At 43.0% G+C, this 21,822-nt stretch overlaps 1 protein-coding gene across 1 annotated transcript in view; it reads left to right on the top strand.

Annotated features, from left to right (window-relative positions):
* WWP2 (WW domain containing E3 ubiquitin protein ligase 2) overlaps window positions 1-21,822 on the top strand; it is a 147,544-nt gene that overhangs the window by 91,986 nt on the left and 33,736 nt on the right. The window contains exons 8-9 of the mRNA XM_081215321.1: window positions 5,583-5,793; window positions 21,296-21,385. Coding sequence (XP_081071447.1) covers window positions 5,583-5,793; window positions 21,296-21,385 — 301 coding nt within the window. The remainder of the gene's footprint in view (window positions 1-5,582; window positions 5,794-21,295; window positions 21,386-21,822) is intronic.

Below are 21,822 nucleotides of genomic sequence, written 5' to 3'. Positions count from 1 at the left end.
GCTGTCTTTTGGGGGAGATAAGTTGTGTATATCAAATAATTATGATTAATAGAGAGCACTGGCTATACTGAATAGAGCTTAAATGTAAAATACAGCAATTTTCTAAGGCATGATGAAATTGTAACTCCTTGTCTTTGTCAATCCAGTTTTTCTCTCTACTTGAAGTCATGGCTCAAATGTGGCACTCTGTCACTTTTTTACCAGGGTAACCATGACGCAGTAACTGAATTATCTGAACTTTGGCTTCTTCTGACTGTAAGCTGCGATGGTTTGGATTTACTTCTGAGGTTTCAAGCACTTATTTTCTAAGAACATGTGTGTATATACAGGCACACCTTTGTTTTATCTCTGTTTGCTTTATTGTGCTTCACAGATATTACATTTTTTCTTCTTCTTCTTCTTCTTTTTTTTTTTTTTTTTTACAAATTGAAGGTTTGTGGCAACCCTGCATCAAGCAAGTCTGCCGGCACCATTTTTCCAATAGCATTTGCTCACTTCGTGTCTCTGTGTCATATTTTGGTAACTCTTGCAATGTTTCTTTTTTTCCTTTTTTTTTGGCCATGCCATGTGGCTTGTGGGACCTTAGTTCCCTGACCAGGGATTGAACCTGGGCCCTCGGCAGTGAAAGTGCGGAGTCCTTACCACTGGACCACCAGAGAATTCCCCAGTTCTTGCAATATCTCAAACCCTCCACCAGCAAAAAGATTACGACTCACTCAGATGATGGGGAGCATTTTAGCAATAAAGTATACATTGTATTTTAAGATATCATGCTATTATTGTACACTTAATAGACTGCAATATAGTGTAAACAAAACTTACATGCACTAGAAAACCAAAAAACTTGCTTTATTGCGATATTTGCTTTATTGTAGTGGTCTGGAACCAAACCTGCAATATCTCTGAGGTATGCCCATACACATACACATACAGAGTCTTTGAGAGCAGAGAGTATAAGCATGGACACATAAAGTTTCAATGCTAGGATATCTGGCTTTCACATTCTGTTTCCAAATCTAAACTCGAGAAACCACAAAGCTCTTAAACAGATGAACTACTCTGGTGAATCAAAGGCTCTCGGATAGCTCTGTGGACAGATGCAGTCCTGGTGGGAACCCTTCTAACTAGATTTGCAGCGGCATGAATGGTAAGATCCAAATAGTATTGACTAGGCGGTCTTTTCCACTGGCATGCTACAGGGCTCTGGTTTTGTTCTTTTCCTCGTTGACAATTTCATAAATTTTTTTTTTTTTTTTTTTTTTTTTTTTTTGCGGTACGCGGGCCTCTCACTGTCGTGGCCTCTCCCGTTGTGGAGCACAGGCTCCGGACGCGCAGGCTCAGCGGCCATGGCTCACGGGCCTAGTTGCTCCACGGAATATGGGATCTTCCCGGACCAGGGCACGAACCCGTGTCCCCTGCATCAGCAGGCGGACTCCCAACCACTGCGCCACCAGGGAAGCCCCATAAAAATTTTTTTAATAGGCAGTACATGTATGTTGTCAACACTTTAAAGGTATAAAAGCTTAAACAGTGTAAAGAAAGTCTCCTTCCTATTCTGGACTTCCAGCTTCCCCTTCCCTCCCCAGAGGCAGTCACTGTTGTGTTTCGTATGATTCTTTCCAAGATATTCTTTGAATATACAAGCATATTCTTTGAACATACACACACAAATAGTAGCACAATATATATGCTGTTCTGCACTTTCCCACTTATTAATTATCTTAGAATTTTTTCCAAAGAACTTGAAGCCAACTTGAAGATCTTTGGCCCTTCCCTCTTCTGCTAACCCCAGCCAAAGATGGGGACAATTTTAGCTTCAGTAAGAACAATAATCACAAAAGATTGAAATGCTTTAAATATATTTAAATCCAAGAACTCATAATGGTTTTTAAGCAGAGCAAAATTTCACTGTTTATTTTTGGAGGACATGAGAGCATCAACTCATTCTTCTGAAAACTGGTAAATGAAAGGAAAGACTCAAGCAATTCTCTTGCCTTTTCTTTACAAACTGAACCTCAAAGTAACCAAATAGTTGATAGGGGAAATTTCTCTTTAGAGGCGTGATAGAATTAGAATATTACTGTTTTTCGGTTCTTTACCAGTTAGTGGATTTAGGCAATAATCATCAATGGCTGCTAACATTGCAAAAGAGAAACGACCAGACATTATGTGCCTCTCCTGATGGGAGTACACACTCCATGTGTGCCACAGACATTGAATATGTACAAAAGTAAAAAGGAATATTGCAATGAACCCATCACCCAGCTTTGACTGTTATTGACTCATGGCCATTTTAATTTCACCTGTAGGCCCCCTGACCTCTCTTCTCTGTACCCACCCAAGCTTCCCCCCACCTCCCAATTATTGTATTTAAATTTTTGGTATTGCCCCCGCTGCACTCCACAGAGGTTCTAGCAGTTTCTCCTCTTATCAGCTGTACGTGAAAATCCAGTTTTTCTTACATTCTTATCAGTGTGGTTGAATATTTTTCACTCTTGCTAGTGTGATAGGTTAAAAAATGGCATTTCATTATAGCCTTAAATTGCATTTTTTTGTATCATAATTGAGGTTGAGCATCTTTTCGTATGTTTAGGGGTAATTTGTATTTCCTTAACTGTGAAGTGTCTGCATATTTTTTGGTCTTTTTCTTACTTTTTTTTAAAATTAATTAATTTATTTTTGGCTGCGTTGGGTTTTCATTGCTGTGTGGGCTTTCTCTAGCTGCGGCGGGGGGGGCTACTCTTCGTCGCTGTGCATGGGCTTCTCATTGCGGTGGCTTCTCTTGTTGTGGAGCACGGGCTCTAGGCGCATGGGCTTCAGTAGTTGTGACATGTGGGCTCAGTAGTTGTGGCTGTTGGGCTCTAGAGCACAGGTTCAGTAGTTGTGGCGCACAGGCTCAGTTGCTCCACTGCACGTGGGATCTTCCTGGACCAGGGCTCGAACCCGTGTCTCCTGCATTGGTAGGTGGGTTCTTAAGCACTGCGCCACCAGGGAAGTCCCTTTCTTACTGTTTTGTAGAGGCCTTTTTCATATCAAAGAAATTAGCAACTTGTTTGTAATATGAATTGATAATAATCTTTCCCAGTTTGTTGTTTTTCTTTTGATTTTAATTTTGCTTATGGTGGTTTTTTGCCATTTAGATTAAAAAAAATTAATAGTTGAATTCATCAATAGTTTATAACTTTTAGATTCTGTCTTTTCCACTTCGAGATTATAAAACTGTTCTCCATTTTCTTTGGTTCCTCTGTGATTTCACTTTTTATGTCAAAATCTCTGATCTATCTGGAATTTATTTTGATGTAAGGAGTGAGGTAGGAATATATCTCAGTTTTTGTCCAGTACACTACCCACTTGTCACAGTGCTGTTTATTGAATAGTCTGTCTTTTCTGCAGGAATTTAAAATGTCACCTTTGTCATATAATAAATTCCTTAATTCCAATGTGTATTTAATTCTGTTTCTGAACTATCTTGTTTATTTAATCGACATCTGCCTATTCATGTATCAGTGCCACATTGTTTTAGTTGCTGTAGCTTTATAATATGGGTTAATTAATACCTTAGAAAACTATCTCCTCCCCTCTCCCCCACCCATGCACACAAGACTCTTCATCTCTAGAATTTTTATGGCTATTCTTCTGTGTTTAGTTTTACTTATACATTTTAGAATGAATTTATTTAGTTCTCATAAAGGTCATGATGGTTTTTTCATTGGAATTGAGTAAAACTTATAGATTTGCATAAAAATAATTGCCATCTGTTGTGTTTTACTAACTCAGCTGAGATAGACTAGGAATATCAATAAAAATTCTTGCATTTATGTTGAGGAAACATCAGTTGCATAAAATATAGTCATTTATTAAACAACTAATTTAGTCTGTGTGCCAGACAATATTTCATATACTGAGGAGAAAGCAGATTATTTAAATTAATCATAGGTAGTTCCTAGGCTCTTTGCTGTTTGTTAAGATCAAGCTTGGCATCATCTCATGTGAAGAAATTTTAGTTTCAGCTGACCACCAGTCTCACGTTAGCCGACAGGCTCATGTGGTTGCCTCTGAGTTATTATAATCCCGGGCTGCATTAGAGGATGCGCAGAGAGGGAGAAGTAGCGTGTAGTGAGTGAGGGTTCAGGCTCTGGAGGCAGACAGCAGGGGTGTGAATTAGGTGCCCTGTGACCTTGGCAGGTTATTTAACCTCTTCGAGCTTCAGTTTCCTCAACTGTAAAATGGGCTTGTGTATGAGGCTTAAATGAGATAATCCAAAAAGCAATGATGTGTACTTTGGCTGGCATTCTGGTATTCTATAAATATAACTGGTGTTCTATAAATATAACTAATATCTTTTATATTGGAAATCTGACTCTGCTGGTCTGATGGTATCTCGTTTATTATGTTCAGTTCATGATACCATTATTTAGAAATGGGACGCAATAGAAGAAAATATCTACAAGAGGGCAGCCAGGTCACAAGAAGAGAGTAACCTAGAGACATTAAAGAAATAGTAGGCCTTGTACTGGAATAGAGAGGGTGGATGAGAAACAGGGTGGCCGGATACTTATTTTATATTGCTTGGGGTGTGGGGACTAAAACCATCTAGTGGAATTCAGCTTACCATAAGAAAAATCTTTCTGGCAGCTACATCTGTTCAACAATGGAATGGCTCTGTAGCAAGGTGCTTGTCAGAAGAAATGTTCAATCTGGATAGCCATTTGTTAGGGGAACTGCAAAAAGAGTTTCTGAATTAGGAAGATGAGGCTAAACCAAGGGGTTTTCCTATGAAATTCTAGTGTAAATGTACACATATGCAATCACATATGTAGAAAATTCTCTGTTTATGGCTTATCCATTTTCAAAGAATTTTAATTCTTTGAAACCGCATTTGATCCCTTTCTGAGTGAGAGGATATTGCAGTGCCTTGGGATCCTTGTGAACATGAGTGATCATCAAAGGAATGGAAAAATGAGGAGACTCAGGAATCAGCTTATTTCACTTCTGTCTCTTTGTCTATTGTTACCTTGGAGACAAGTCCCTTCTCTCACAGCCCCATCTTTTCCGTCTAGGGTGTTAATCCTTGCCCCCCACTTTGAGCATGAGTCTTTAAAAGAACAAGCACATTATTGGAAGTTTTCTACCTCTTAGTGTGTATGGAGCTTTTTGAAGGAAGGTGCTATTTGTGCCTAGCAGACAAGTGACAAAGAAAAGTATACAACCCTATAAGCTTGGCTTTGGCCTTGGCCTTGCTCCATGTAGCACTAACATGCTTCCCTGGTACATTATTTTTCCTGCTACTCTTTTATTGCTGTAAACGTAACCATGGCATGTTAGAAAAATTTAGTGAAGTTATATAAAAGAGGTAATATTTAATAATCTATTTATTTCAGCTCCATCTCCCACTTTTCTTCCGGCAGGCCCTCACTGACTTGCTGTCCTTTCCAAAGTTATGTTCTGTAAAACTTTTTGCCGTCACCAGGTAACATGTACAGTCACCTTGTAGGTACTGTGTTACCATGTTAAGTGAGAAACCTGGTGAATGTGAACACAACGCTGAGTTGATCTCTAAACTACGGTTCCTGTATTTTCAGTGAATGATGAACCCACTGCAGCCACTGACCCTGAAGGACCCTCCGCTGTTGCTGTGGCGTCCCCACCTGCTGTGGCATCGAGTGCGGTCCCCAACCCCGCCACCGCGACTCTCCCTGCCACGGCCACGCCGGAGGAAGGAGAGGAGCCCAGCACTTCGGGCACCCAGCAGCTCCCAGCAGCTGCCCAGGCCCCTGATGCTCTGCCTGCTGGGTGAGTAGCCTTCTATCCCACAGCAGCACCTCCCTCCCCACCCCCTGAAATAAAAAAACAACTGTGGCTCCTTCACCAGGGCAGAAACAACGCGGTTATTTATTACCTGGTGGCTAGTAGTCTCTGGGGAGGCTGCCATGCATAGGAACAAGGGAGGTGTGGGAGAACTGCTCGTTCTGCGTAAATCTTGAAAAGGATCTAAATCATCTAGGGCAGAATCAATGGTACCTTATACCGTGACTTGAAATGCACAGCTTGACTCAAAGAATGTGGCTTTTATGGAACAAGGAGCTCATTTTGCCCTCCGGCATCACTGGATTTGCCTAGATCCTGCCTAGAAAACAGCTTTTCTCCCTTGCGCTTTATCTCAACGGCCCATGGAGGACTTCAGGCTCTGAATATTACTGTACGTTATTCCCATGGCTGGGGCTGACGTTAGCGCGGGCTCCTGGTTTTCTTGGAGCCACCTTTTAGTTCAGAATTAAATCTGATGCTGAAGGCCTTGGATGACAAGAAGACGGCCCCAGCAGGCCAAAAGTGAGTGGAGATTAAAAGCATGGACCTGGGAATCAAGTAGATCTGGGTTTAACTCCCCACTCAACCCTTTATGACTTTGGCTGTGTGACTTACCATCTCGGTAAGGTGGAGGTAATAATCATGCCTATCTATCTCCCCAGGAAGTTAAGGGACTCAAATAAGACAGTGTATATGAAGCCCTCACCCAATGGTCGGTGTTTTACCTGGTGAATGATATTTTTTAAGTGGGTATGAAGGAACCATAAAGGAACAGAACAGTTCTGAACTGGGAAACAGAGTCTTATCTAAGGACTACTGATCACTTTCAGGGCCAGTCCCGTTGTGGTCCCAATGCCCATCCTGGTTATCAGTTGGTACTGAGGAAACCAATGTCCATATCACCACAGTCACCATGGTCTGGCCAGTGGTGGTGGTGTGTGGGTGATTCACAAAGGAAAAGGGAAGGATGGATGGTCTCTTGCTTGATGTATAACATTCTGTATTCTTAAACCACTTTAGAAAACCCAGTTGTTTAAGCAAAAAATCCTAAATCCGAAGGCATTTGCGATCCCCAGCATTTGGCACACAACTTAACTTATATTTCTTAATAAAACACAATGAACACGTGAAAAGTATTGCAAATAGTTTTTAATACCTCAAACCCGGAGAGAATTGGGGGTATTGAGAGGTGGCTCCAAAAAGTCTTTTGTGAAGTTTTTGATTTTGTGAAAAGATTCATAAGCAATTGCTTGTGTGTAACTCCTCCCTACAGAGGCGTTCTTTTTTTTTTCCCTCTTTCGTACGTGGTAAGGAATACTTGAAAGACCTTTGTTTGGTTTATAATTTGAAATCTGTATATAATTTGGGGGGAACAGGGCAGAATCATTTTGGCAGAAAGGAGAGAAAATGGCTGCCCGGGTGCTGCAGGAGCTGTTTGTTTGCTTTCCGCTGAGCAACTGCCTGGAGGGCAGGCTTCACTCCCGGTGTCAGTCACAGGCAATTAGGGCTAATGGCTCAACGGGTCTTTATGTAGGGCGTGTGTGAGGGTTACTGTTCTCCTGGATTGGGCTCTTCCTGTTTCCAGGCAGCTGGAAAACTCCAGGCCTTGAAAACACCCTTTATTCTGAGTCTGGCGATTGAGCAGCTCAGAGAAGCCTGTTCTCCTACCCCCCCTCCACCCGCCGCCCAACCAGAGGCTGAAACGCTTTTCCTGAGTAGAGTTTGAACAGCACCTTCTCCCTGGAGCGTTTAGAATGGGATGAGGCCCTGTGTGTGGGTCTGGGGAGGCCACTCCCCACTTGAACATGTATCATGGGCCAGAGAAAGGTACCGAGACCCAGTTTTCCAACCCAGATGGACTTCCAGGTGCCCACTGGAAGCTCCGGTACTTTGCGGGCTGTCTCAGGGCCTGGAGATTGCCACCGGCACTGCTGAGTGTGAGGCGGTGAGGATGGCAGGCTTTCAGTTCTCGGCTCTGTGACAGCAAGCCAGAAAGGGCGCACTTTCCACCGTGAGCCTTCCAATTCACAGACCTACCGTCCCCGCCCTAGATTATTTACAAGTTTTGGAGATTCAGACAAGATGAGTTATTCCTCTTTTCCTGGTATCTTTTTTTTTTTTTACTTTTCTGAAATTATTTTATTTATTTTTTTTGAAATTATTTTGCTTTATTTTTATTAAAAAAATTTTTTAATTGGGGTATAGATGCTTTACAGTGTTGTGCTAGTTTCTGCAGTATAGCAAAATGAATCAGCTATATGCATACATATATCCCCTCTTTTTTGGCTTTCCTTCCCATTTAGGTCACCACAGAGCATTGAGTAGAGGTCCCTGTGCTATACAGCAGGTTCTCATTAGTTGCCTATTTTATACATAGTATAGTATATATGTCAATCCCAATCTCCCAGTTCACCCCACCCCTGCCTTTCCCCCCTTGGTATCCATATGTTTGTTCTCTACATCTGTGTCTCTATTTCTGCTTTGCAAATAGGTGCATCTGTACCATTTTCTAGATTCTACGTTATGTGCGTTAATATACGATATTTGTTATTTCTGGTATCTTGCATTCAGGAGTCAGGGGACCACTTTTAACCTTTTTTAAATAAAACTCCGAGCACGACATTTCACCACTTAGAATGCTGCAATGGCTTCCTATTGTCTTTAGGGATAAATTCTCAAATCTTAATAAGACCTAAAAAGCCCTGCAGTGTAGGACCTCATCTACCCCTCAAGCCTTCCGTGGAAGACATTCTTTGCTTTGCTCTCTAAGCTGTAGCTGTAACTTATTTTAGTTTGACAGATGTACCACCCTTTCTCTGGATTTGGGACCCTCTGCCATGCTGGTTACCCTTTCTGAAACCTTCCTCACCATTTTGTCCATTACTTTCTTTTTTTTTTTTTTTTTTTTTTTTTTTTTTGCGGTATGTGGGCCTCTCACTGTTGTGGCCCCTCCCATTGCGGAGCACAGGCTCCGGACGCACAGGCCCAGCGGCCATGGCTCACGGGCCCAGCCGCTCCACGGCACGTGGGATCTTCCCAGACCGGGGCACGAACTTGTTTCCCCTGCATCAGCAGGCGGACTCTCAACCACTGCGCCACCAGGGAAGCCCTGTCCATTACTTTCTATCCATCTTCAAGTCTCAGATTAATCAGCACTTCCTCTGGGAACCCTTCCTCAATCCCCAGTAGACAAGGTCAGACCACCCTGTGTACTGTAACTTCTCACACGTGTAATTGCGTGTTTTGCGTCTCTCTGCTCTGCTGGGCTGTAAATGCCAAGATGGCAAGAAGCCTGGAACAAAGTCGGCCCCCAAGACATACTTGTAGTGAATTAATGAATCGATTTAAATGCCATCTTTTTTTTTTTTTCTCCACCTGGATGAATGTTTTCTGCTTCTTTGATGCCTCAAATAAAGAGGAACTATGACAGGAATACTGCATTTTCTTCCCAAGAACAAGACCCTAAGGGGTTACTAACTAGGCTAGGTTGTCTGGCTTTGGGTTCAAGTATGAATCTCTCAAAGGGTCAGAATGCTCTTCCCTGCTCACTAGGGGTCCTCATGCCCTGGGAGACACTGTGGACCATGTCTCCCCTTTGCCAAGGCATTTCTGAGCCATGCTAGACTGCTTTTTCATGGCATCCAGCTGACTTTGTCTCTTTCTAACCTTACCATCTCAATCTCCTTTACAGAGGGATCGGGCACAGTTCAGTTGGGGATCCCAAGGGCTTATTTTTCCAGTTGCTGCATTGCCTTTCTCAAACTTGCAGCAGATGAGACTGGACATAAGGATGTCACGTCCGTCTGTGTGTTTTAGTGACCGAAGGCCACCGAAAACTGGGCCACATAAATCCAAATAGAACAACCTTTATCCCTTTCCTCTCTCTCCCTGTCTCCAAACCCTCCTGCTTCCCCTACCTTTTAATTTAATTAGCACGAAAGAAGCTAGTTGGAAGGGCATGGTGTTTTCAGCTGGCAAATGTCCGTTAAAGGAGGGGGTGCCAGGAAGGCTCGGGAGACATGGTGAGATAGTGGTCCAGGCAGTGGGCAGTGGGGAGGGAGGCCACTTTGATCAGCTGGCCCCGCATCTGGTTTTTATCAGCAGGGAGCCCACTTTGGGGACCAAATGCTCATTAACAGACCGTGTGTACATGGCTTAGATAAACTCCAAGTGCGTCCCAGGCTCTGCAGCTCGCCCAGGCCCTCTCACACAGAGGCACATTATTTCACCCTGGCAGCCCGCGCTGTGCTGTGGTTTCTTACATAAGGGAGGCCGTTGTGTTTGGACTCTGCCGACTTACCTCAGCACTGCCACTTCACACCATCCCTCTCCTCTTGCAGTCATTGGCTGCCCTGGCCGTTTCCTGCCTCAGAGTAGAAATAATTGAGGAGGGTGTTTTCTGGATCTGTTTGATTTGCCATCTTCCCCTACCCCCAGGCCCAGTAATGGAGACCCAGAGGTCCTTTCTCCAGGTTGTCCTTGACACACTATCAAGGATGACAACCTGGTAAGAGTTCTTTGATGTTTTCTTTGTAGAGACACTTTAAGAGACGTTGGAATTTGCAGCTTTTCTGCTAAGTTATAAACCAGCTGCTGCCACTGAATTTCATTCCAAACTCAATTTTGGCGCTAGCCAAAGATCCTTACCCAAGGAGTTTTAAAGCAGTGCTTCTGAAACTGTCTGTGAAGAACTGGTCCTTGTTTGTTTGTTTTTTTTTTCCTTCTGGTTTTGTTTGTTCTGTTTTAATTTTTTTTTTTTCAATCTCTTATGAACCTTTACTTTTGTCCTCTGTTCTGTTCAGTGAGGCAGATCTACAGATCACATATTTGGATGTTGTGGCAATGTCAAATTGGTCCAAAAGTTTCTAAACATCTAGAATCTTCTGTACTTTTCTGGTTGCTGAATAGTAACAGTTTGAGCCATGGACCATACTTCAGTAGCAAAGGATTAAAGAATTATACTGGAGAATTTGTGCCTTTTTGCTAAGTAGTATGGTTTAGTTCTTGACTCTACAGGGATTATTACATGCTTAGTTAATGCCAGATAATACATGTTCCTGGCTTCCTCCTCCTCATCTCAGGACGAAAGACTTGTTTCCAAAAATTCTACTGTTGTTGGGACTGACCCATGAGAAGTTCTCGTCCTGCTATATGTATGTATTCATGTGTAATGAGGAATTTTCCTTTTTTACTACACTTTCTTGAGAGCTCCTCAGGAGTTGGGATTATTGGGTTTTTGTATTCCCAGCACCTAGCATAGTACTTGGCTCCTAGGGAGCTGGAGTGAGAAGTGTTTGTTGAATGACTGGATAAGTGTTTTCATTCTCAATAGCTCTTACAATTTTTTACAGTTTTTTTTTTTTTTTTGGAAAACTTAGAAACAAAGATGGAAGAAAGAAGCAGAACAACAGCAATAACAAACACACACCCACCTAGATTTAACCACTGGTGCTTTTCATGCACCTTGTGTATTTTTTTGCCTGATCATTGGTGAGAGTTAACATGTGTTAAATGTTTCCAGAGTGCTGGGGAGTGCTAGGTTTTATACATGGGTTATTTCGGTCTTCACGGCACTCTGTGTAGTAGCTACTTTCACCCTTATTTTGCAAATGAGGAAACCTTAAGCAGTTTGCCCAAGAGCACATATACAGACATGTACACGTCAACACACATCCACCAAAATTTTTTGACAATCTTAGGGTATGTGCTTTTAAAATTTATTTTTTAATTGTAAAATATTTTAAGCATGCAGATAAGAATAGAAAGTAATATAAGAAATACCTGTGGGCTCCCCTACCGAGCCGTATCAAACTTTAGCATTATGCTGCATTTGCTATAAACCTCCCCCCTGTTTTTTAACCTCTTGATGAAGACTGTCAGTAAAGTTGAAAGTCCCTGTGAACCCCTCCCTGGTCCCATTCCCTATATACAGAGATACATGGAACTTGGTACATTCATTTAAACTGCTATATGGTCTTCTGTTGTATGAATAGGTAAAATTTTATTTATGTTATAATTAAAATTTATTTATATTTACTGTGTATATTCTATATCATATAAATGTAAAATATAAAAAATAACATTTTATATTTGTGTTTATTTATACTATAATTACATCTTTGCCTTTATAAACAATGCTACAATGAAGTTTTTTCTGTGTATGCCTTTTTGTGTGCATGTTTGTTTCTTTAGTGCAAGTACTGGAACTAGGGTTTCTTCTTTGTAGGAAGATGAAGGTCTTCAGATTGCTTTTTTTTTTTTTTCTCACTGTTGTGGCCTCTCCCGTTGTGGAGCACAGGCTCCGGACACGCAGGCCCAGCGGCCGTGGCCCACGGGCCCAGCCGCTCCGCGGCAAGTGGGATCCTCTCGGACCGGGGCACGAACCCGTGTCCCCCGCATCGGCAGGCGGACTCTCAACCACTGTGCCACCAGGGAAGCCCCCAGATTGCTTTTTGAGTCAGCTCACCAGTTCATGCTCCCAAGAGCATGCATAGCATTCCTGCTAAAACTCAGAATTGTCAGATTTCTTTTCATGTTGTCCAGTCTGATGGGTGTGAAAGGGTATTTCTTGCTGGTTTTAATTTGAAAACCTCTTCTTACATGTTATTTTAATTTGGTTCTTGAGTTTCCTTTCTTGTGAATTGTCTATTCATATATTTTTATCCATTTTTCTGTTTGCTATCTGTCTTTTTAATCTGCAGGATTTCTTAATATATGCTGGATACTAATCCCCTCTCAATTATGTGCATTACAAATATTTTCTCCCAGTCTGTGGCTTGTCTTTTCACTTTTTAATGTTGCTTTTTATTGTACAGGAGTTCAAATTTTTAGCTAGCCAAATCTGTTCATCTTTTTCACATGCCTTTTGTGTCTGTCTGAAATACTTCCTTACTCTGATGTAAAAATTTTACACGCATATGTGATCCGCCTGCCCCCATGTTCTGTAGATTCTGATACGCATGTTATTTCACATTTAACTTCTTTAAAATCAAGACGTGATTTACAAACATTGGAGTGTCATAATTTAATTGGCAGCATTTTTTTCTTTCTTGGTGGTATGTTAAAAATCTTATAATTGGTGACATTTTAGATTTAATGAAAAATAGTATATTTTTATAATTTTTAAACAAAATTTTGATTATCTTATGCATGTTATTTTTTCACTTATTTTTGTTACCTGATATATTGTAAACATCTGTACAAATCTATATTATCCACAATGATATTTTAAATGATGGAATACCCATTATAGAATGAACATAATTTATTTTACTAATCCTCCACTTTGGAGCATTTAGGTTGTTTGCGGTTTTTCTGTAACATGCTGCAACGTTCTGTGATGGATGCACTTAAAGCTAACTCTTTGACACATAATTATTTCCTTAGGATATGTCCTGGAAACAGAGTTGCTGAATTAAAGGGTATGCATGTAGGAAAGGTTTTTGACTGAGTTGCCAAATTACCCTTAGGAAAGAGTATACCCATTTTTGCTCCCACTAACTATTTTTTAAAATATTTATTTATTTATTTATTTGGCTGCATCTGGTCTTAGTTGCAGCATGTGGGATCTTTAGTTGCGGTGTGCAGGATCTTTAGTTGTGGCATGTGGGATCTAGTTCCCTGACCAGGGATCGAACCTGGGCCCCCTGCATTGGGAGCTTGGAGTCTTAGCCACTGGACCACCAGGGAAGTCCCTCCCTATTTTTTAAGAGTGGCTATTTCCCTGCATTGCCAAACTTATCTGCACAGTTTTTAAAATCTGCAGTAATGTTAAAAAAATTTTTTTAATAGACACCGTCTCTAGGAATTGTCTTGCCTGTCTGTGAGAGCATATCTTTTTTTTTTTTTCTTTATTTTTTTGCCTGTGTTGGGTCTTAGTTGTGGCACACAGGATCTTTCATTGCGGGGCATGGTCTCCTCGTTGCAGCGCTCGGGCTTCTCTCTAGTTGTGGCGTGTGTGTTTTCTCTCTCGAGTTGTGGCGCGCAGGCTCCAGGGTGCACGGGCTCTGTAGTTTGTGGCATACGGGCTCTCTCATTGAGGCGTGCGAGCTCAATAGTTGTGGCGCACAGGCTTAGTTGCCCTACGGCATGTGGGATCTTAGTTCTCTGACCAGGGATTGTACCCACGTCCCCTGAATTGGAAGGCGGATTCTTTACCACTGGGCCACCAGGGAAGTCCCAAAAGCAGTTGCCATCTTCCATTGAAGAGCTTTGGGGACTTTTCCAAGGCAAAGAAAATGGGATGGGTGAAGAAGAAAGAGATGAAAAACAGACCTTAATTCAGAGTCCTCAGCAGCTACTACTGTGCCCCCCTGTGATTAAGGGGCATAAAGTGCTGGTTGTTGATAGTTTTTGTTTGTTTGTTTGTTTGTTTTTTGCGGTACGCGGGCCTCTCACTGTTGTGGCCTCTCCTGTTGCGGAGCATAGGCTCCGGACGCGCAGGTTCAGCGGCCATGGCTCACGGGCCCAGCCGCTCTGCGGCATGTGGGATCTTCCTGGACCGGCGCACAAACCCGTGTCCCCTGCATCGGCAGGCGGACTCTCAACCACTGCGCCACCAGGGAAGCCCTGTTGATAGTTTTAAAAAGGGGGTTAGTGTGCTTGGATTTAAAGGAAAGCTCAGTATTTCAAGAAGGGTTCTTGGGGGAAGGTCTGAGTTTAACACACTTCCTACCCAGTTTACAGAGGACCTACTGAAGCAATGAAAACAGTGAGTAGGAGATGTGTTCCGCTGCACACAGATTTTTGCCTCATAAGACAGTCTGACAGTGTCCCTACAGGGGAAATAAATCTTAGCGTTCACTCAGGAAGTGGCCAGAGTTTGGGGAATAGGATTTGGTTCAGTTAAAATTTATTATAAGAGCATGAAGTAAGAAAATATGAATTCCCTGTAATATTTGCCTGAGGGGAGTTGAACTTCTACATAGGCAGCTTTAAGTATACCTGAATACTTTCAGTGTATTTTTCTGAAGTTGAGTTTTTGTCCAGGTAACCAGCAAGGCATCTTTTCTTTACTGGTGCATAAGTGTTCTGGCATGACTTTGTTTTCTGATGGAGAGAGTGTATTTTGAATGAGAGTCAGCTTTACTAATGCCCAGTGCTTTTGTTAATAAAATTTATTAACAAATTATAAATAATACAAATTAATAATGTTCTTACTAAGAATTTGTGAGTGTGATGATATCATCTCTGATACTAACCTGTCCAGCTTTAAATTCCTTCCCAATTTAATCCGACTTTTGGTGAAACTGTGATTCTGTCCAAACTTAGGGGAATCTGACCAAGAAGTGTGTTGATCAGGATGGTAGAATATACACTGTAATGGCAAGTAACTGAGAATTGATTTCCTGAAGACCTTTTAGGAAACCTTCCACAAGAAAATGTGGTTCAGGGAATATCCCTGGCGGTCCAGTGGTTAGGACTCCGTCCTTTCACTGCTGAGGGCCCTGGTCAGGGTCCCATAAGCTGCATGGTGCATCCAAAAAAAAAAAAAAAAAATGTGGTCACTGTTAAGTGACCAGACAATTTCCTTTCAGATAACATAGGAGAGAAATGATTGAATGCCATCCTAATAATGGAATTGAGATTTTCATCCTTTACCTTTTTAATGATGATGGTGGGGGGGATGGGGGCAAGGGCATGGAAGATATACAACTTGTTAACAAACGCAAGTTCGTGTGCCCAATGGACAGTGAGGCTAAACAATACCGACACATTGGAGTTTGGAGCAGAGAAAGGTTTATTGCAGGGCCATGCAAGGAGACGGGTGGCTTGTGCCCAGCAAACCCTGAACTCCTCGAAGGGTTTCAGCAAAGCACTTTTAAAGGCGAGGTGAGGGAGGGGCATGGTTAGTTGTCTCAGACTTCTTGGTGTTGGAATCCTTTGTTCATGCAGCTAGGTCAAGTCACAGTGTTCGTGTAGGTCAAGTCACAATGTTCCTGTAAACCTCCAACAAGACAAATGTTACTCTCTGTTCTGAAACTTTTTTTTATCTCTAAATGAATGGACTCTTAAAGGTCAGAGTCTTGAGAACGGGCTATCCTGTCTATTTCAGGCTATAGGCAACATTCTTTTACAAAAGGTGCAGAGCCAGCATGATAAGCACAGGCAACAGAGCACTAGGGTTAAAGTAAAAGAAACGAATCTAATATGGAGTCAGATTTGCTCTTCCCTATTACAAACTGAATAAAGGACAGTTAAAATCCATAGGAGCAAAGGGAATTTAGGCTGAAAAAAAAGTACAGGGGCTTCCCTGGTGGTGCAGTTGTTGAGAGTCCGCCTGCCGATGCAGGGGACACGGGTTCGTGCCCCGGTCCGGGAAGATCCCACATGCCGCGGAGCGGCTGGGCCCGTGAGCCGTGGCTGCTGAGCCTGCGCGTCCGGAGCCTGTGCTCCGCAACGGGAGAGGCCACAACAGTGAGATGCCCTCGTACAGCAAAAAAAAAAAAAAAAAAAAGTACAGAGATTAATTGAAATTGGAGACTATTTTTTAAGTACTTTCAAAATAGAAAGACCCTGTGTAGTCCATGGTCCAACTAAAGGCTGTACATCGAAAGCCAAGGAGCAATGTGTTGGGAAGGGACCTGAATCAAGCTTGGTGCTTTGAACACTGTTTCTGAGAGCATCAAAGAAAGCTATTCAGTGGGAGAGGATATGACCCACGTGACCAGGATGCAGTATCGAGACCCATGGGTAGTTTGATTGAAAAGCCTTTTAATCTCAGCATGAAGAAGATGCTTATAAGGTTCAGAAACCTAACCCCTGCCAGGGATGTGCTGATGAAAGGTCACTTCCAGTATCACTTTCTTGGCATGGGGAGACCAAACCAAGACAGTCGGAAGGCTCAGTCTATATGGGTCAGCAGTTACAGCGGAGAAATGAGAATCCAGGGGCTCGTTTGATTGACGATAGAATCGACCGACTCTGCTACACAAATGGAGGGGAGGGATTTGTATGAATTCTGAGGAGCCATGCAGGTAGGGAGGAGTTGAGAGTTCTCTAAGGAAAGCAGTTAGGCCAGGTCACGGATCAGGGAGGACCCACATGGACATTTAATCTGAGCAGGAGTCCAGTTTTAAAAGGAAGAATGTAGATATCAAAAAAAAGGTAATGGAAGAAAGGTCTTGTTCCTCTTGGTAACTATTTTTCTAGCTAAGCCAATTGAGAGGGTTCATAGAAGGACACTGAGATTCGCTGGACAATAACAGTGCCCAAAAGAGAGCCTTTCATTTCTAGGATCAGCCGGGATCAAAGACAGGATAGACGGGTCTTGTCAAGGCCTGGGAGGAGCCGTCATAACTCTTGAATATAAGCAAAGAGGACTTCACACCGATTTCCTTTCTGGCAGTGCAGGAAGACCACTGTGTCAATTCAAGGCATTTAATTCATGGAATTTTAAGAATTATTCCATCTTCAAATGAAACTATTAGCCAAAGTATAATAAAACCAAAGTTTTCTCCTTGCCTCAAATGAAATAGAAAAGAAGCCAGAAGTCGAGACCACTTATAAGATGAAAGTTGTAACAACAGAATTGTTGGAATAAAGAAAAAATGTGTTTTAGCACCTTTTCTCTCCAACTGCAACAACACATATTTTGTCTTCATTCAAGGGGCAGCCCCACCCACCAATTATGGTCAGTTTTCCAATTAGTGACTGCAAAATGAGCAAAGTTGTTTTATTGGTGCTTTTGTGCCACAAAATTGCCAAGGACAGGAAGGATAGAGCTAATTTCTTAGGAAATGCTGAGGAATCCTCAGCTCCTTAAGTCTTTATTAGGAGCAAATGTTATGAAAGAGTGGCTTGCTACCCTTGCCTGAGGAGCTTCCATATTTCACTACTTACCCTTAAGCCAAGTATCTTTCTCAAGACTTTCCTTATTTCCAAATTCAGATGAATAAAGAGGGTATGGGATTTGCTGCTTGATTACCCAGCAGACAGGAGGAATTTGGAGAGCTGGTGTGAAATCACAGTATGTTAGCCTTTTTTGCTGAAGGGTCCCCACCAGATCCCTACCAGTCCTTTGAGCTGGCAATATCTGTTACTCTTTTGTCTTTAATTCAGAAGGGCATCGAGAGGGAGAAGAGCTTTAACTTTACCCTGTGTTTATTTTCACCTGGTCAGTTTTGTCAGAAGATTCTGCCCTTTCAATAAAATACTGACTGAAGTGCAAGAATCTTCCTTTTGCAGTGGGAGGAACCCAGGGCGCCTGGGCCAAGTCACCAGTATCTGCTTCAACCAGAACCTTGAGCAGGAATACCCAGGAGAGAAAATGTTCTCGAGCTCATTTTAATGGTGTTTATAGCACTCCAGTCCTCAACACAGTAGTTGATCCCTTTTGGAAGGAGGGAGTCTGGGACTACCAGACCTCACTGCTCCCAGGCTAAGCCTCCCAGTGGTGCAAAATGTGCAGCCTCTTCCTATAGATTGTATCTGAGCAGAGGGTTGTGATTAAAATGGAGCCTAGAAATTAACTAGGTGGACTTACTATAATTTCTCCCCAGTCGTCTTGATCCTATAGGTCCCCCTACCCAGACTCCTGTACTAGGGAAAGCTGTTGACGTTGAGGTGGGCTTTGGAAAGGCACCTGGCACCTTGTCTGCTGGGTTGTGGGTTCCTTATAAGTTCCAGTTGCCCTTCCTTTTCCTCCTTTCTTCCTTTCAGAGTGACATGGTAAAACTCATGGGCCAGAGAGTCAGAGCTGAGTTTGTTTGTTTGTTTAGATTTTTCTGATGTGGACCATTAAAAAAAATAACTTTAAAAATATTTATTTATTTGGCTGCGCTGGGTCTTAGTTGCAGCATGTGGGCTCTTTAGTTGAGGCATGTGAACTCTTAGTTGTGGCATGTGGGACCTAGTTCCCTGACCAGGGATTGAACCCGGCCCCCTGCATTGGGAGCACGGAGTCTCAGCCACTGGACCACCAGGGAAGTCCCAATGTGAACCATTTTTAATGTCTTTGTTGAATTTGTTACAATATTGCTTCTGTTTTATGTTTTGGTTTTTTGGCCACGAGGCACGTGGGATCTTAGTTCCCCGAGCAGGGATCGAACCTGCACCGCCTGCATTGGAAGGTGAAGTCTTAACCACTGGACCACAAGGGAAGTCCCAGGGAGCTGAGTTTAAATGCCACGTAAGAGTTACTTAGCCTCTCTGAGCCTCAGTTCCCTTGATGGTGATGGCATGTGCCACCGTAAACGATGAAGGCAGGACTGAATGAAGTAAAAATGAGCCTGCAGCTCATTGTGGTTGTTCAGTGGGTGATGGTTACCCCCTTCCCATCTTTGCCTTAAAGACCTTGCATATACCTGTATCTGAATTAACCTCAGAGGGGCTTATCAATGCAGTCCGCTGATCAGACGTGAGAAATGGTATCGAATAAAGCTGATGTCTCTTTGAGTAGACACACCAGGCTTAGTAACAGAAGTTAGGACATTTATTTCAGTATACAGTCAACTCTGCTATAACATATGTGTTCCTAGAAACCACCACGCTATGCCAAATCATGCAGTAAAAACCACAGGGCTGGGCTTCCCTGGTGGCGCAGTGGTTGAGAGTCTGCCTGCCGATGCAGGGGACACGGGTTCGTGCCCCGGTCCGGGAAGATCCCACATGCCGTGGAGCGGCTGGGCCCATGAGCCGTGGCTGCTGAGCCTGCGCGTCCAGAGCCTGTGCTCCTCAACGGGAGAGGCCACAACAGTGAGAGGCCCACATACTGCAAAAACAAAAAACAAAAAACAAAAAAACCCCACAGGGCTTATGGGAAAAAGTGGATTAGGGGTGTAACAGTCAAAAATTAGTCAGTGACACAAATAGGAACCTAATAACAATGGTAGCACAGTTTTACACATGTTAAATGGTTGAGATCATAGCACTACAATACATATGGCACATTTCCATGAGAAGACCTGAAGTTTGCTTGTGGAAGCAGGTGTTGGAAGGGTTGGAGCTTTTGAGTGTTGTCATGAAGTGGTACAAAGAGGGTTTTCTGAAATCAGATGGGAGATATAGCACCAGATGTGGGTGAGTATGGTGTGTAACACGCAGTAAAGTGAGGTAGCTGGCAGATGAGTGTGGGTTTTGTGTATTTCTACATGACTGGGTTTAGCTGGGGGAAGTCTTCTGTGTTCATCTAGTGTGTTTTGAAGGCAAATTCATACAAGGCAAACCCAAAATTCATAGTATGTTCCCTTATGTATCAATCACATTGGCATAGATTTGTGTTTTTATTTTTATTTTCATTTATTTATTTATTTATTTTTGCGGTACATGGGCCTCTCACTGTTGTGGCCTCCCCCGTTGAGGAGCACAGGCTCCGGACGCTCAGGCTCAGCGGCCATGGCTCACGGGCCCAGCCGCTCCACGGCATGTGGGATCCTCCCAGACCGGGGCACGAACCCGTGTCCCCTGCATTGGCAGGCGGACTCTCAACCACTGCACCACCAGGGAAGCCCTAGATTTGTGTTTTTAAAACAAGCATTTCAGTAGAACTGACTGTACTAGCTTCCTGGCAAAGGTCACCTTCCCCTAGGCAGTACCCAAAAGTAGAAGTAACTAAAATCAATGTAAAACATAAAGGCTAAAAGGACCATTAACATCCTTCATAAAACAGTAATCATTTTATAAACATAAATCTTTGCATCCCGTATATATAGGTTACTGTATTCTAGGGAAGTGGAGTTACTGTCAGATTGCATTGAATGTGGGAATAACGGGAGTGTTGGGATGGCTGGTCCTTGGCTGTATTTTGTAGTGATTTTGCCTTTGTCGTAACTCTTTGGATCATCTGCTACCTTGTTGTTCAGCCATTAGCACAGATGAGCCATCCTCAGCACCCTGATCTCATAGTAACCCACACACAGACTGAGCGGTAGAGCAGCCAATAAATAGCAGTATGCTATATTTCTTGATCCATCCAGATCTCTTTTTAAAGATCCTCTGTAAATGAATCCTGTATTTTAAAAAGAAATGTGATCATGAATATATATGATTCTAGGAGAACAGGGACAGTCATATAATTTGTGACTTTAAGAGGTAGTAGGCTACGAGCGCTGGAGGGTCCATGGATGAGCTTTAGGAGAGGTCCGGGAATCCCAGAAATTGCACACACATTTTTGTTGGTAAGTGCATTTTGGAAGCTTTCATCACATTCCTAAAGGGCTCTTTGATCCCGAAATGGCCAAGAGACAGTGATTCACAAAAATCCATGGCAATGTAGATTCATATGGGTTGTTTAGGGGAATTTAGCATGATCTGTGGGTTATCTAGTACCTTGAATCCATAAAGGGGAACTGTTATAGTTTTTTCAAGAAGCAGACGTGTGTGCCACCATCAGTGACAACGTGGAGCTTGTCTGACCAGCGGGTTGGTCTTGCATGTTGACTTTGATGTTACCTCTCACATTAGCCTAATAGTAGTGAATGACTCCTTTGAGCAAGGGCATATGCCTTTCACCTGTGTGTCTCATGCCTCCCTTGACTTTATTTTGCAGATGGGAGCAGCGAGAGCTCCCCAACGGGCGTGTCTATTATGTTGACCACAATACCAAGACCACCACCTGGGAGCGGCCTCTTCCTCCAGGGTAAGGCTTGGACCAGTAAGACCCGAGGCTCTAGAATTGGCACCAAGAGTCCCCCATCAGCTTCTCCACCACTCACTGCCATGGCCATCTCTTTATTTTACCCCACTCTCGTCCTTTCTCTCTTTCTTTTCCCCTCCTCCTACAGTCATCCCCTTCTGCATTCTCTGCTCTCTCTTTCTACTTTCCCTTCTTCCTACATGTGTTGTATTGGTCATGGGCTTTCTTAAGTGGTATTCAGAGCCCCCACGGATATTGGGTTCTGGAGGAAGGAGGGTTGGGGAGGCCTCCGGGGCCCTTGGTCTCTCACTGGCCTCAGTCATTTCACCTACAGAAATATCCTATAGGGCCCGATTTTCAGTTTCTTTCTGCAGAGGTAGCAAAGTCCAGGGGCATTTATCCTGGGTCCCTTGATTGCCTTCCCTACTCACTTACTTTAA

Source organism: Mesoplodon bidens (genome assembly GCF_964165515.1).
Source record: "Mesoplodon bidens genome assembly, chromosome: 18".
Taxonomy (NCBI): domain Eukaryota; kingdom Metazoa; phylum Chordata; class Mammalia; order Artiodactyla; family Ziphiidae; genus Mesoplodon; species Mesoplodon bidens.
This window is presented reverse-complemented; position numbering and strand designations above follow the sequence as displayed.